Source organism: Artemia sp. Qi Xiang Cuo, chromosome 15, assembly GCF_049724085.1.
Source record: "Artemia sp. Qi Xiang Cuo chromosome 15, ASM4972408v1, whole genome shotgun sequence".
NCBI classification, from domain to species: domain Eukaryota; kingdom Metazoa; phylum Arthropoda; class Branchiopoda; order Anostraca; family Artemiidae; genus Artemia; species Artemia sp. Qi Xiang Cuo.
Genome location: NC_142808.1, coordinates 32,062,164 through 32,075,627, shown reverse-complemented (window position 1 = coordinate 32,075,627; position 13,464 = coordinate 32,062,164). Strand labels below are relative to the sequence as shown.

The 13,464-nt window shown below is 35.0% G+C and overlaps 1 protein-coding gene across 1 annotated transcript; it reads left to right on the top strand.

Annotated features, from left to right (window-relative positions):
• The first annotated feature begins 6,643 nt into the window (after positions 1-6,643).
• Positions 6,644-12,732, top strand: LOC148943558 (uncharacterized). Its single transcript, XM_089101545.1, has 3 exons — positions 6,644-6,712; positions 11,505-11,615; positions 12,556-12,732. The coding sequence occupies exons 1-3, from the start codon at positions 6,656-6,658 to the stop codon at positions 12,715-12,717; spliced, it is 330 nt and encodes a 109-aa protein (XP_088957671.1). The 5' UTR covers positions 6,644-6,655; the 3' UTR covers positions 12,718-12,732.
• The last annotated feature ends 732 nt before the right edge of the window (positions 12,733-13,464 follow it).

Here is a 13,464-nt window from a genome sequence, read left to right as displayed (position 1 = left end):
AGTACACCTGATTTTTCTCAGAACTCGTTCTCACCACTTTCTTTTTTTTTCTTTTTTCTTACCTTTGCTTTTTTTCATATTCTTATTTTAGCCTTTTCTAGTTTGTAAAAACACCACTAAAAGTCGCAGAAACTTTCTGAAAAAAATCGTAGATGACTTTCCAGGTCCAAAAAGCATGTTGAAACAACGAAATCTTTGCTAGATGGCGAGGCCTTTGCACAAAAAATATTTTATGGGGGTGTCCACAGACGTGGACACCAGGTCCCAGGAGGATAAGTGAAAAATAGTGAAATTTGGTGTATATTCTTAGTTGTATTTTTGTATTTGTATATATTTTTGTATGTTTTGTGTATATTTTTGTATTTGAATGTATTTTTGTGTATATTCTGTGCATATTTTGGTAATTTGTATATATTCTGTACTTCTGTGTATTTTTGTTATAAATAAAACTGATTTTAACATAATTATTTTTTTAGTCTAAGCCGATCACGTCTTATGAGTAGATATTAAATCGAGCAATTTGATATATCTAAAAATTTTAATATTTAAAATGTAAAGCCAAACTTTTTTAAAATAAAATCAAGTATGCATTGGCCGGATCACTGTTTTTTTTTTTTTTTTTTTTTATGAAAATAATTCCCACAGAACAAATTATTCTTTAAGAATTTTTCCAAGTGAAAATGTATGAGCAATGGCGAATTAATTGAAGCACTGCCTGTATATCCCTTATTGATTTATTTGAGATAACATAAACCTGATTTGAAATTGATACAGATTAGCCATGATGACGTTAACTCTGCTGATTGTTTTTCTCGAAATTTCTTTCTTATCCCTAAAAGTGCACACTGATCATAATTTTAATTTCAGAAAAAAAAACAAAGTTTTTATTAGGGAAGTAAAGAGCAAAGTTGAAACTCAAAACGGACAAAAATTATTATCTAACAAAAATTATCTAACATATATAGACATCACTGGTGCAAATAAACAAACTGATGATTTTTACTATTTTTTACTATTTTGAACAAGAAGTCTCGAAGTTTTGATCCGATATCTACGGGATTTTAGGATTGCAGACAAAAGAAAGAGACAAACGGGAGCTGGTGACTCTTTAATCAATTTTGACTCATAAAATTGGACTACAATTCAAATTTTCTATTTCAATACCCTATTTCCGTTTTGTGGACTCCCTAGTCAATTTGAACACAGGAGATCGAGCATGCCCTTATTTTCCAGCATCAAACCTAAATCTAAATAAAAGCCAACTTACATAATTCGCAGTACTTACCCAGGATTTTGGGGTCATTTCATCCCTGGAGTAAAGTTTGTTGGACCTTCCTACTATTGTGAACAAAATATGCACTTTAAAAATAACGCTATCATTTAAACTTTCAACCCCCTCCCCCTGAAACTCAAACCTATTTTGAGAACTAAATAAATTTCAGGAAACCAGGCTGAACCAGCTGACCGGGTATAATTTAATTTACAAGGTGGGTCATAAGTAACAGTTTGACGAGTAGCTATCAGCTGATAAATCTATTTTTTTTTTAGGAACTAATAAAAGTGCTAGAAACTTTTTCATTGTAAACAAAGCCCTAAATTAGCTAACACACAGAAGTTTCTTATAAGTTCTGTGAATTCGTTTTGAAATTTCTTTCTTAAAAGTAATGAATTTTCTTTGTCTTTTTTCTTTACTTGAACAAATGAACCGAAACAAATAACTCTGATATTTATATTCCGTTTGGAGCTAATAAAAGTGTTACCAACTTCTTCATTGCAAACAAAGCGATAATTTAAGCCAACCAAGAAATTACGTATAAATTCTGTGTAATTGGTTTTGAAATTCTTTCTTCTAAATAATGAACTTCCTTTGTCTTGTAAATAAAAATTACCCAATTTTTCAAATGAATATACGCAGTGTTTGAGATAGAAATGTGAATATATCACGACTTAGTCAAAACAACTTAGAAATGATATTGCCCGAATGTGATAGAAGAACAAAATAGATTTTTCCGATGAAAAATCCAAGTCTTAGTTCAAGAAATTTGTATATAGCATATTCCTCATATCAGCTAGAAAGAAATTACCACAATAACTAGTTCCAAAAAGTTCGTGGTTATTAGGAAGTGACTACAAGTAAGGAGCGACGCGGTTCAATAGTAACCAAAATTCTATGAACCGAGTTTTGATAACAGTAGACACATCAAAAGCATCGAATTTTTATTTTGATACCAAATATAAGCGTTGCCTATAGTAAAGGCCATACGGCTGCAATATTCTATCACTTTCTCCCCAGAGGTACTTCATATGGAAGGGGTCGTCGTATAATTTTTAAAAGGGGCTCATTCGATTGGAAATCGAAAGTTCTAGTTCCCTTTGTAAGATAAAAAAAATGATCGGTGGGAAACTAGCCCCCCAAGCCAGGGAAGTACGCAGGAGGGGGGGCCTCCGGGCCCGCCCCCCCCTAAAAAAAAAATCTCACGATTTTTTTCATTTTCCCATAATTTTCTGATTTTCCTCACAGAATAATGGGTTTGAAGGATTTGGCCCCCCCCCCCCGAAAAAAATTGCCCCCCACCCCCGAAACAAATTCCTGCGTACGTGCCTGCCCCAAGCCCTTTTTTCCCCGAATACATCTATAAAAATTTTGAGATAGCCATTTTGTTAAAAATAGTTCCAACATCGGATAATGAAACTCCGGGGGTCGACACGATCCCCCAGGGCCCAAGGGCAAGCGTGAAAGTTATGCACTGGGGGCATATATGGTTCTTATAGAAGGGATGCTCGTATAAACTTCAGAGAGGACTGATTTGATTGGAAATTGAAAGTTCTTGTTCACTTTAAGAGTCAACAGAAATTGAAGGACAACTAGCCCCCCCCTCGCTCTTTCTTCCCCAAACCCATCCAAGTCAGTTCATGTGAAAAGAGGATAAACCACAAACAAGAAGAGGGACTATAGATGTCACAGGATTAGACCAATGAAATAAAAGCTCATTTTTAAGCCGTAAAACTATAGGAATATGATTTTTAGCAGCACTGAATTATTTTTTGGATGTATCACCAAATGGAAAACGATTTAGAGCAGCACCTATTTTCTTAGAAGAATTTTGCTAGAGAAATTGGAGGGCAACTAGCCCCCCCCCCACCACGCTCTTTCTTCCCCAAACCTACCCGATGAAAATTTTGAGAAAGCGATTTTATTAAAAATAGTTTAAACATATGCTAATAAAATCATCGGGGTCGGCACAATCCCCCCTCAGGGCTTGGCGGTAGGCATTTAAAGTTGTGCCCTGGAGGCATATATGGCTCTTATAGAAGGGATGCTCATATCAACTTCAGAAAATGCTCATTTGATTGGAAATTGAAAGTTCTAGCTCACTTTTAAAGAGTCAAAAGAAATCGAAAGACAACTAGCCCTCCCCACCACTGGGGGTGGAATTTACTATGGGGCAGGGTGAGGAGGCAACTACACCTCCCAGACATAGGCTCCCCCCTGACCTCAGTTTTGGGAAAATTGGCTCTAACTTTGCCTCCCTCCAGGATTTTGACGAAATTACGCCACTGCCCGCTCCTTTTCCCCCCAAACCTATCTGATACAAATTGTGAAATAACCAGTTTGCTAAAAATAGTTCACGCATCAGATAATAAAAACTTCTGGGTCGACACAATCCCCCAGAGCCTGGGGGCAAGTTTTTTAAGTTTTGCCTTGGAGGCATATCAGATTTTTATATAATTGGAAGTTCTAGTTACCTTTTTATGATTCAAAAGGGATCACAGGGCATCTACCCCCCCCCCCCAACCCTCTTTTCCAAAAATGTATCCGATCAAAATTTTGAGGTAGCCATTCTGTTTGAAATAGTCCAACAATCGGGTGAAAAAACTTCGGGTTCAACATACTCCCCCCCCCCAAAAAAAAAATCAAACAGGAGAAGCGTTGTAACTTATGTTCTGGAGGCATTTAAAGTTTTTACGCAAAAGATAGTTGTATGAATTTCGGAGGGGACTAAAATGATTTGAAAGTGAAAGTTCTAGTTTCCTATTTAAGAGTCAAAAGTAATCCGATGGCATCTAGCCTCCCCCACCAACCCCAAGGTCATAAGACTCCAGTTCTTTTCTTAAAGGCAGTTCATCTGAAAGGGATGGTCGTATAAACTTTGAAGAGGCGGATTTAATTAGAAATCGGAAGTTATAGTGCCCTTCTTGGGAGTCGAAAGGGTTTGGAGGGCAAATTGCCCCCACGCCCTTTTCTCCCCAATTACATCCGATAAAAATTTTAATCCTAATTCAAGGATTAGACAACAAAAACTTTAAGGGGGAACATAACAAAAATAACACCAACTAAAATAACTGATTTATATAATTCACGAATGTGACCTACCCTAGAAATTTCTTTCTTTGAGAAACCGAAGCTACTTTAACAAAACAAACAGACTTGCGCAGGAAAACCGTGAGACCTTTCCAAAAAATTTGATTTATTTTTCAATTTCTGGATACTAGCCATTCACTTTGTTAAATAAATAATCTTTGATTGTTGGAACTATCCCCGTCAACCTTCAAATTTTTTTCTACTGCCTCCTCCAAAAAATCCTATGTGTATACCTGGGCTAAGGTTAGATTAGCTAGTGGAGTGTGTCTCAAATGGGTTAATAAAAATTGAGTCTTAATGTAAATTTCCTAGTTTATTCAAAGTTATTTTATGATCAAAGAATAAAAAAATGTAAAAAATAAAAGTTAAAGTAAAGTAAAGAACCTGTAAAAGTAAATTAAACCTAAAAAGATAAAGAGCCAAACAAATTGCGTCTAGAAAAGAGGCGAAACACATGACTTTCAGCTTTTAAATCTTTAATTCCGGTTTGGCACCAAATAAGGTGTTAATGAATTTGTTATTTCAAGAAAAGCTGTAAAATAAGCAAACACAATTTTTTTTTTCATGAATTCTGCCAAAACTCATTTTGAAATTGTGTCCTCAAGACCTGAACTCCTTTTCTTTTGTTAAACTGAAAATTAGTATTAAATTAGATGGTTTATAATCTATGTACAGCAGAGTTGCGTCTAGAAATCCACAGGCTAGATGTGTGGTTTGGAGTTATTCTGATCCATAACATACTGCTTGTCCACAGTATGTGGACTGGCTTGTCCACATATAGCATTTGGAACTCAGCGGCTTCTCAAACAAGTTCAATGGGACGTTTTTCATCATCCGTCTTATAGTCCTGACTTATAACCAAACCAATTTCATCGTTCTCCTGAATTGAGGACGTGCTTTGGAGGAAAGCGCTGTCAATCCAATGAGGACCCTCAAACCGACGTCAAGAATAATTTGAATTCATTGGCAGCACCGTTCTTTGAAAAGGGTATTAAAAAGATTGTCCACAGACATGACAAATGTCTCAATCTTGTTGAAAAGTAACCGTAAATGTACCTTTCTTTTGTTTTTAAAATGATTGTTTTATGTGAACCTGTCTTTTATTTATTGCCTACAAGGGGTTGGAAAAACAACAACCCTTTTATGTTTATGATGGACGATTTGCATAACTTGCAGCCTTGTCTTGGGGTCTATGAGAGTAGTGTCATCCCCAGAGGCATAGTAATTGGACCTTCGGATTATTTTGTACAAAATGGCCATCTAAAATTTGGATTAGATACAAACTGGAGAAACAATAGCGTAGGGGGGAATGACTTTTTACGGCCAATCACTTTTGACTCTTAAAAAAGACCACTAGAGCTTTCAATTTCCAATCGAATAATCCCTTTTTCGAAGTTAACGCCACCACCACTACCATATGAAGCGCCTCTAGAAACAATACATTACACATTGAAGTCTTATGGCCCTTTACTATGGGCAATGCTATAGCGTTATCAACTAAATAATAATTTTCATTTCATTAGTTTCTCTGCCTAACTGAGAAATTTTTTTTCTAAGATTTACTGTCAATATTTTTAAAGAATAAAAACTATTGATTTAAAATAAAATTGATTTGAAAATAAAGCTTTCCTGATGAAAGTAAAGAGCGAAATGGAAACATTAAAAGAACAGAAATTAATACCTCACGGTTCATGCGAAACATTTTAAAAATATTTCCCTATATTTCTAGAATTCTGAAAAATAAAGACTTTGCTGAAATTTGAGCATTCTTGAGTTTCTTAGAGAGTTCCAATCGTGTCGTAAAATTCATTGATTTCATGTCTATTAAATTACTATTGACAGCCTAATGAACTATTCGATAAATTTCTACAGGCCACTTAAAGATTTTCTTGTTTCTATTCCGGTTTTGTTGTCATGCATTTGTATTTTAAGTAAAGCATTATTTACAAATATATTATTTTCAAATAATATATATTATTTACATTATTACAAATATAGGAAACGACGAGTATTACGAGCCAGTTTGTTTGAAGTTGAATTTCAACGATATTTTGTCTAAGCCAAGAAGTAATAATTTCAGTTTGTTTGAAGTTTCAACTTTGCTCTTTACTTTCATCAAAAACGTTTTTTCAAAAGTAATTTGTGTTATAAATGAGCAAATGAGGCCAAAATTAAGTTATGCCACTACCAGCTGTGAATGTAAATTCCTTATCTCAAAAATTTTGCTTAGTTTTGGAGTATAAAAAGCGATCACTTTTACTGAAATTACTAATCGTTTAATTGATCGAAAACATGAAAGGAAAACTTTTTATTGTGCTATTTGCTGTTCTTGTAGCGGTCCTAGCTGAGGTAAATATTTTTTTTTTCTTTTAAACAGGATATTAGTTTTGGAAGGATTTAGAAATATAATTGTGGTAACTTAAGTTACAAGGACCATTTTACAATAAAATTATAAATATGCCTAAACAATCCACCATTCCTTTTATAATGCTGGTAACCTTTGAATTTGTTCTAGAGCGATTAGAGACAAGATGTCCTGATATAGCTGGGTACAATATACAGTATAGTCTGAGTGATTAAATGGATATTTAAAGAAAATGATATTTCAAATGAGTTAAAAATGTGAATAACAAGATACCAATTTTCCAAAATATTTTGACCCGTTCTGATTCTCGCTGTCGCTTGTAATTCACGCTGCCACTTATCTTGTAACCAAACATTTCCTTGTTCTCGCTGTGGCATATCTTTTAACGGCGTTTTTTTTTTTTTTAACCCTCATTTTTAACTTGTTCTACTCTTTTGTGTTGTATGTTTTGTAACTACATGTTTCTTTATTCTTCACTTTTGTGTTTGACTCGTTTTAATTCTCGCTGTCATATTTTTGTTTAATATTACACTCAGACATATTTTCAATACTCTTTACCTTAGCTGTTCGGAATGGTTCTGTCACATTTGATTTTTTAGGTTATTCAAAGGTACACTAGGCATAACTAAACTCCTTAAAACGCCTTTTTTTAAAAGACTCATCACACTTGGTATTTTATTTTTAGCTATGTTTATATTGTTAAGTATTTTTTTTCCAAAATCAAAGCTCTAAACGAATTTTCTCAGACTCATGATTTAAATATGTCGTTTTTTTAGCCCGGAAAATCCTTGGCCGCCAATTATCTTAATAAAATGTGCAGCCTTTTTCGAAAAAATGCATACACAAATGAATAAATAAAAAAAACGATTATTGCTTGTTTAAAGAGATAAGAATATTGTATGCGTATGACGTCGTTAGCATGAACAATATAATATCATTTACATAAAAAGTTTGTGTCCGAAATTAACGCTTTAAGTGAATTCTCTCAAATTTGTAACCTATCTATGTATTAAAAGCTCCACTAGCGTGCCCAATCCTCAGCTGGCGTTCTTGCTACCTTGATCCTGAGTTTCCAACTATGCTGTCAAGGACCTGAAATCGATGACCTGCTCAATAGTTGAGGGTCCATACATAGGAGGGTGGAGCCTCCAGGATAGCTTCTGCACTTTATAGCCAGGGGGAATTAGTTGTTGCCATATTATTTGTCCCTTTTGTATTACTTTTGAGGCAAAGTTGGCTAGTATTTTCACGGATAAAGTTGAGGAGATCCTACAGTTTCACCTTGTCCCTTACCATCAAGGCAATATTGTCAGCAAAAAATCCAGGTCGGCTAGCTTTTAGGCTCCTCCAATTATGATGCAAAACCTTGTACAATCACAAAGTATGCAGTCGATGACGAGGACGAAGAGGAATACAGCTCATTTTTACCCCAGAAACGTACAGAAATGTCAAGCATTTGCTAATTGGGTCTGAGCACAGTATTTCGTATTTTCATGTAGGCTAATGCAACAATTAGATACACTATTTTGTTCGGGACTCCATAATATATCAGGATTTTTTAAATGGTGCTTTGGTACAGCATTTTGCGAAATATTCCAAAATCAGGCCCAGTTTTCCTCGCTATTCATTGTGCTCCAGTATCATCTTTTTTTAGTGTGTAGATGAGCTCATTGCAAGAATGAGACGATTGGAAACTGTGCGGTTCATTCTGCAAGTGTTTATCAAGGGCTGTTAGGACACACGAGAAAACAATCTGTTAAAAGAATTTATCAAGAAAAGAAAGATATCCCTCCAGTTATCCGTTCCTGCTGCTCTGCCACTCATCAGGGATCAAGCTGCCTTTTAGAATTTTGCCGCTTGCATCTTTTGCCGGTCCGTTTACATTTGGACTTTCCCCCGCAGTTCCACTGGTAATTTTATACCTTGGTCCTAGAATTACCATGTTTCTATACTTCCTCCTCCAAGGCAGCTTTTCTTTCCGAAAACTTCTGTTTATCCCCCTTTACTCCTTTTGTCTGGTTTATGCAAGTCTCACCAGAGTTGCTTTGAACATCAATTTTGACACGAAGTTAAAAATATTTTCTTCTGGAATATTGCAATTTTTACTTGAGATAACATGCAATTTCAAACTTGAAATAACTTTCAGTTTTATCCCCAGCACGATATTTTTAAAATAATATTTTTTACCGGTTCGACTTGGAAATACTGTGCAAATTAAACCTTATCTTTCATGTAATAGAAACACTGTTGTTTATCTAAATTACTACATCAAAGCTTGTATGTAACTTCACGATCTACTAAACAACATCGCTTCTAATAAAGTGTGGTGGATTATCATTGGCGATATAAGTTCTGAATCAACTACAAGTTTGCCTAGATCAAGTTTGTTTCTAGATAGTCTCCCCGCTTCATATACACTTTAGAATTAATACCTGCCCTATAAGTTTGTGCATCATGCAGGATCTACATCTAACCTTGATCATTGTATTTGTTTGTTGCTTTTCCGGGGAAGGGTGTTGCTTTTCCTCCAATCCCTTTTGACCATTAAAAAGAACACTAGCCCTTCGAAGTTTCTATTTACAACACTCTATAAAAAGCTTATATGCCCCCAAGGCATGACTTACAGCCCCTGCCCTAAGGGGTGGGGGGGGGGGCTGATCATCCTCAAAGATGTAATATCCAGAACTTTCAACTACGTTTAGAAAAATACTATCTGAAAATTTTAATTGGATGTGTTTAGGGAAATGGTGGGCGTGAGAGGAAGGTTAGTTGTCCTCCAATTAGTTTCGACTAGCCTATTGAAAAGGGCAGTATCCCTTTCAATTTCCTTTTGAGCCTTTTTGAAGTTTCTACGACAACATTTTCTATAAGGAAAACCTTATATGCCCCCAGCGCATAGCTTACTACCTTAACCCTGAGGGCTCTGGGGGGAAGTATCATCCATAAAGACCTATTTTCCAGAACTTACAACTATGTTGACTAAAATGACTATCTCAAAATTTTGGTTGGATATGTTTGGGGAAATGGTGAGCTTGGGAGGGGGGCTATTTGCCCTCCAATCACTTTCGACTATTAAAAAGGGCACTAGCACTTTCAGTATCTAATCTAATGAGCCCTTTTTTAAGTCTTTTCGAAAATACTTTCTATAAGAACCTTATATGCCCCCAGGGTATAACTGACAACCCTTGCCCTGAGGGGTTTGGCATCCACAAAATCATAATTTCCAGAACTTTCAACTCAGTTGAAAAAAATGGGTATCTCAAAGTTTTAATTGAATTTGTTTGGGGAAATGGTGGGCGTGAGAGAGGGGTTGGTTGCTATGCCCCCAGGGTATAGCTTACAACCTTTGCCCTAAGGGCTTTGAGGGGTTGTCATCCTAGAAGACCTAATTCCCAGAACTTTTAACAACGTTGAACAAAATGAATATTTCAAAATTTTGATTGGATGTTTCTGGGGAAATGGTGGGCGTGGAAGGGGTGTTCATTGCCTTCCAATCACTTTTGACCCATAAAAAGGGCAGTAGAACTCTCGATATCCAATCGAATGAGCCACCTTTGGGCAAATAGCCCCCCTCTCAAGCTCACCATTTTCCATGTGCCAACATGGTTCTTTACTTCGGCAGCGCGATTGCACTGCATATGATAGGAGCTTGAAACCTCTACTGTATGGTTTTCTGATATGCTGAATCTGACGGTGTGAATTTCATTAAGATCATTTGATATTTTAAAGGTATTTCTCTACCTTTTTAAAAAATGAGCAAATTTCCTCAGGCTCGTAACTTTTGATGGTAGTATTAAACTTGATGAATATTACATATTTTTAGTAAGAATCAAATTTGATCATTTCAGTGTATCTTTTTTTGTCAAGACTCCGTTTCTGTCAAACCCCATCGCTCCTAACAAATGTTTCTTAGCGTTTCGGTTACTATTGAACCGTATTGCTCCTTGCTTACAGTTGCCTACCATGAACTGCTTGATACTTAAGATCACTTGATATTTTAAAGGTGTTTCCCCACTTTTTCAAAAAATGGGCAAATTTTCTCAGGCTTGTAACTTTTGATGGTAACACTAAACTTGATGAATTTTATATATTTTTAGTAAGAATCAAAAATTGGTACTTAAGAATAAATCTATTGTTACTAAGACTCTGTCTCTTAGTGTTTCGGTTAATATTGACCCGCATCGCTCCTTATTTATGTTTCTTAGCATTTGGGTTACTATTGAACCGCATCGCTCCTTATTTACAGTTTCCTTCCGCGAAATTCTTGATGCTTCTAAGTTGTATAAACGAGTAGCAACAGTATAGGATGCTGAAAAAAATTTTATACGATCTATAGCTCCAGATCAAAACGAACCAATTTCATTTTATAGAAAAATCTATCCTTTGTAAACTTTAAGATATATACTGCGGTTCTGAATTTTTGAAACTGATATGATGTCAGCTTTTGTCAGGAAATATATATTGTATCTAATTTCTTATGATATTTAATTTTACTATCTTCGCATTTGATTTGTAAAATTTTAAATAAAAAAATTGCAGTTAAAATGTGTTTTGTGTTTCTTAAATTTTAAACACCTGAAAAGGTTGTAAAATAAGAAAAATTTCTATTTTTGTCCATGCAAGATTAGACTATTCCCTCAGAAAAGGCTCATTTACTGTCATAATCCTGTTTCCATGAATGATTAAGACTGAGAAATTAAGATACATGATTTGTGTTGCCCTCTCTCTGTGCAATTTAATCCTGGAAGCTTTCAAAAAACTCATTCTTACTTTTAGGATGACCCAACTTTGGTGAATGATGGATTAACACATTCTACTGGGAAATGCGCTGGTACCGTATGTTGGATAAGCTCCTCTGGTCATTATGGCTGCTGTCCGCTAGTAAACGTACGAAATTTTCTTTTTATAATAGAAGTATATGTTAGAGAATTATGCATTTAGTTTCATCTTGTGATTCAAGGATTGTTGTGAATTAGTTTATAATTCGTATATCATGTACATTAGCTCACTTGGGTGAGCACTGTACTTCAACCTCATCTTTAGCACATCTGAGAATAATTCAAAAATCATTATTGCCTTGACGTTCAGGATGATAAGAATTCAGAATTAAGTTGAAGGTATTCAGAATTTTACATAGGGAAAAGATTAATTTAGGAACATTAGGCTACCTACCGATACTGGCATTAACATAAGACATGGTAGGCATCTCTTCGTTATAACTAGTAGGAATTATTTCCAAAATTATATCGTTTGTGTTTTAATAATGGAAGATTGTGATTGTGTGATTGTGTGAGCATGAGAAGACTGTTTTGCTAGTTAGCAGATATGTTGTTTTGCTACTTTGATTATGAAACATATAAGCTTTTGGCAAAAAGAGTGCATTGCGAACGATTGCTTATTGCCGTTTTACCAAAACAACTTTTTTTCAGTCTTTCAAAAAACGATTTGGGTTCTTTTAATTTCAGACTTCTTATAGATTTGAATTTTCATCCTTTTGACAAAATTCTTTACTTGGTGAAGAATGATAAAAGAATTATTTTAATAAAAGGAATTTGTAGATGTTTATTATCTTCAGGAACACATGCTCAACTCTCTGGCAGGCACTTTTTTCATCTGGGGATAATAGCAGCCAATTTTTTAGATTCCTTGTCTTTTCTTATTTAAATCCTTCAAAATTTGTAAAATTGTATAGATGAATTACACAAACTCAAATATTTTTCAAACTATTGGAAAGTCTTATGAGTCTCCAGTCTAGATAATCATGTACTGATGTCCTACAAATTCAGAGTCTTGTCTATAAGCCTTTCTGATTTTTCTTCTTTTTCAGGCACAATGCTGCAGCCTGTATGTATGTTGTACGGGATACAATTGTTGTGCAAGAGAGGCAAAAGATGCCCTACCTCATCCATTTGATCTTTTCAAAGAACCCAAAGCTGAAACAGTTTATAAAACAGTAAATAACAGTTTATATAACAGTTTATATATCTAGATTGCTTCATTCCTGGCACAAAATGACAGAAAATACCACTTTGCTGTGAGACAATCTATTGTTACTTAAAAAGGGTAGTGGATATTATTAAGACAGTTTAATTCTTCAAAATTACATGTGTTGAGACACATTCGTAAATGCATTTCGTAAAATTTAATCCTCCCGAAAAAAACCTTTAGCGTAGAAAATTTATCCCCGTGAAAACCTCTTTTGTGGAAAATCCTTCGCATGTAAGAATATCCTAAGAAGATCCCGTTACAGAAAAACCTTATCCACAAAATGTCTCACGTTGAAAATTACCTACCCTCAGAAATTTCCCATTTTGAAGATCTTCCAGTTGGGAATTCTCCAACTCTATTTCTTCTTGGTAAATTTTCCTCAATTGTAAAATTAGTTAGGCAAATAGATATTAAGACTAAGAAAAAGAATTAAGAAAAAAAGTATAATTGTGCATCATTCATTATGAAGGAAAGCCGGTGGGTCAATGTGTGTGTGAAAGGGGGGGGGGGAGTGCAAAATCTTAGAAGAGTAAATTTCAAAACTCAAGATGCTTAAATCTCCATGAACCTTTGGCAAATATAAGAAGGGTTATGATGGGTAGTAATAAGTTCCTGGTAATAGGGGGAGGGAATAAAAATGTTTATCTAATCCGTTATGGTTCTTGGGAACATTTTTAATCGATGCCTTCATTATTAGTGAAGGGTAGGGGACGAAACATCTCGTCCTATTACACAAGTCTTTTCCTGT

Coding starts and splice junctions, on each gene's coding strand:
- LOC148943558 (XM_089101545.1), top strand. CDS start 6,656: ATGAAAGGAAAACTTTTTATTGTGCTATTTGCTGTTCTTGTAGCGGTC. Junction 6,713..11,504: donor TTGTAGCGGTCCTAGCTGAG/GTAAATATTTTT, acceptor TCTTACTTTTAG/GATGACCCAACTTTGGTGAA. Junction 11,616..12,555: donor GCTGCTGTCCGCTAGTAAAC/GTACGAAATTTT, acceptor CTTCTTTTTCAG/GCACAATGCTGCAGCCTGTA.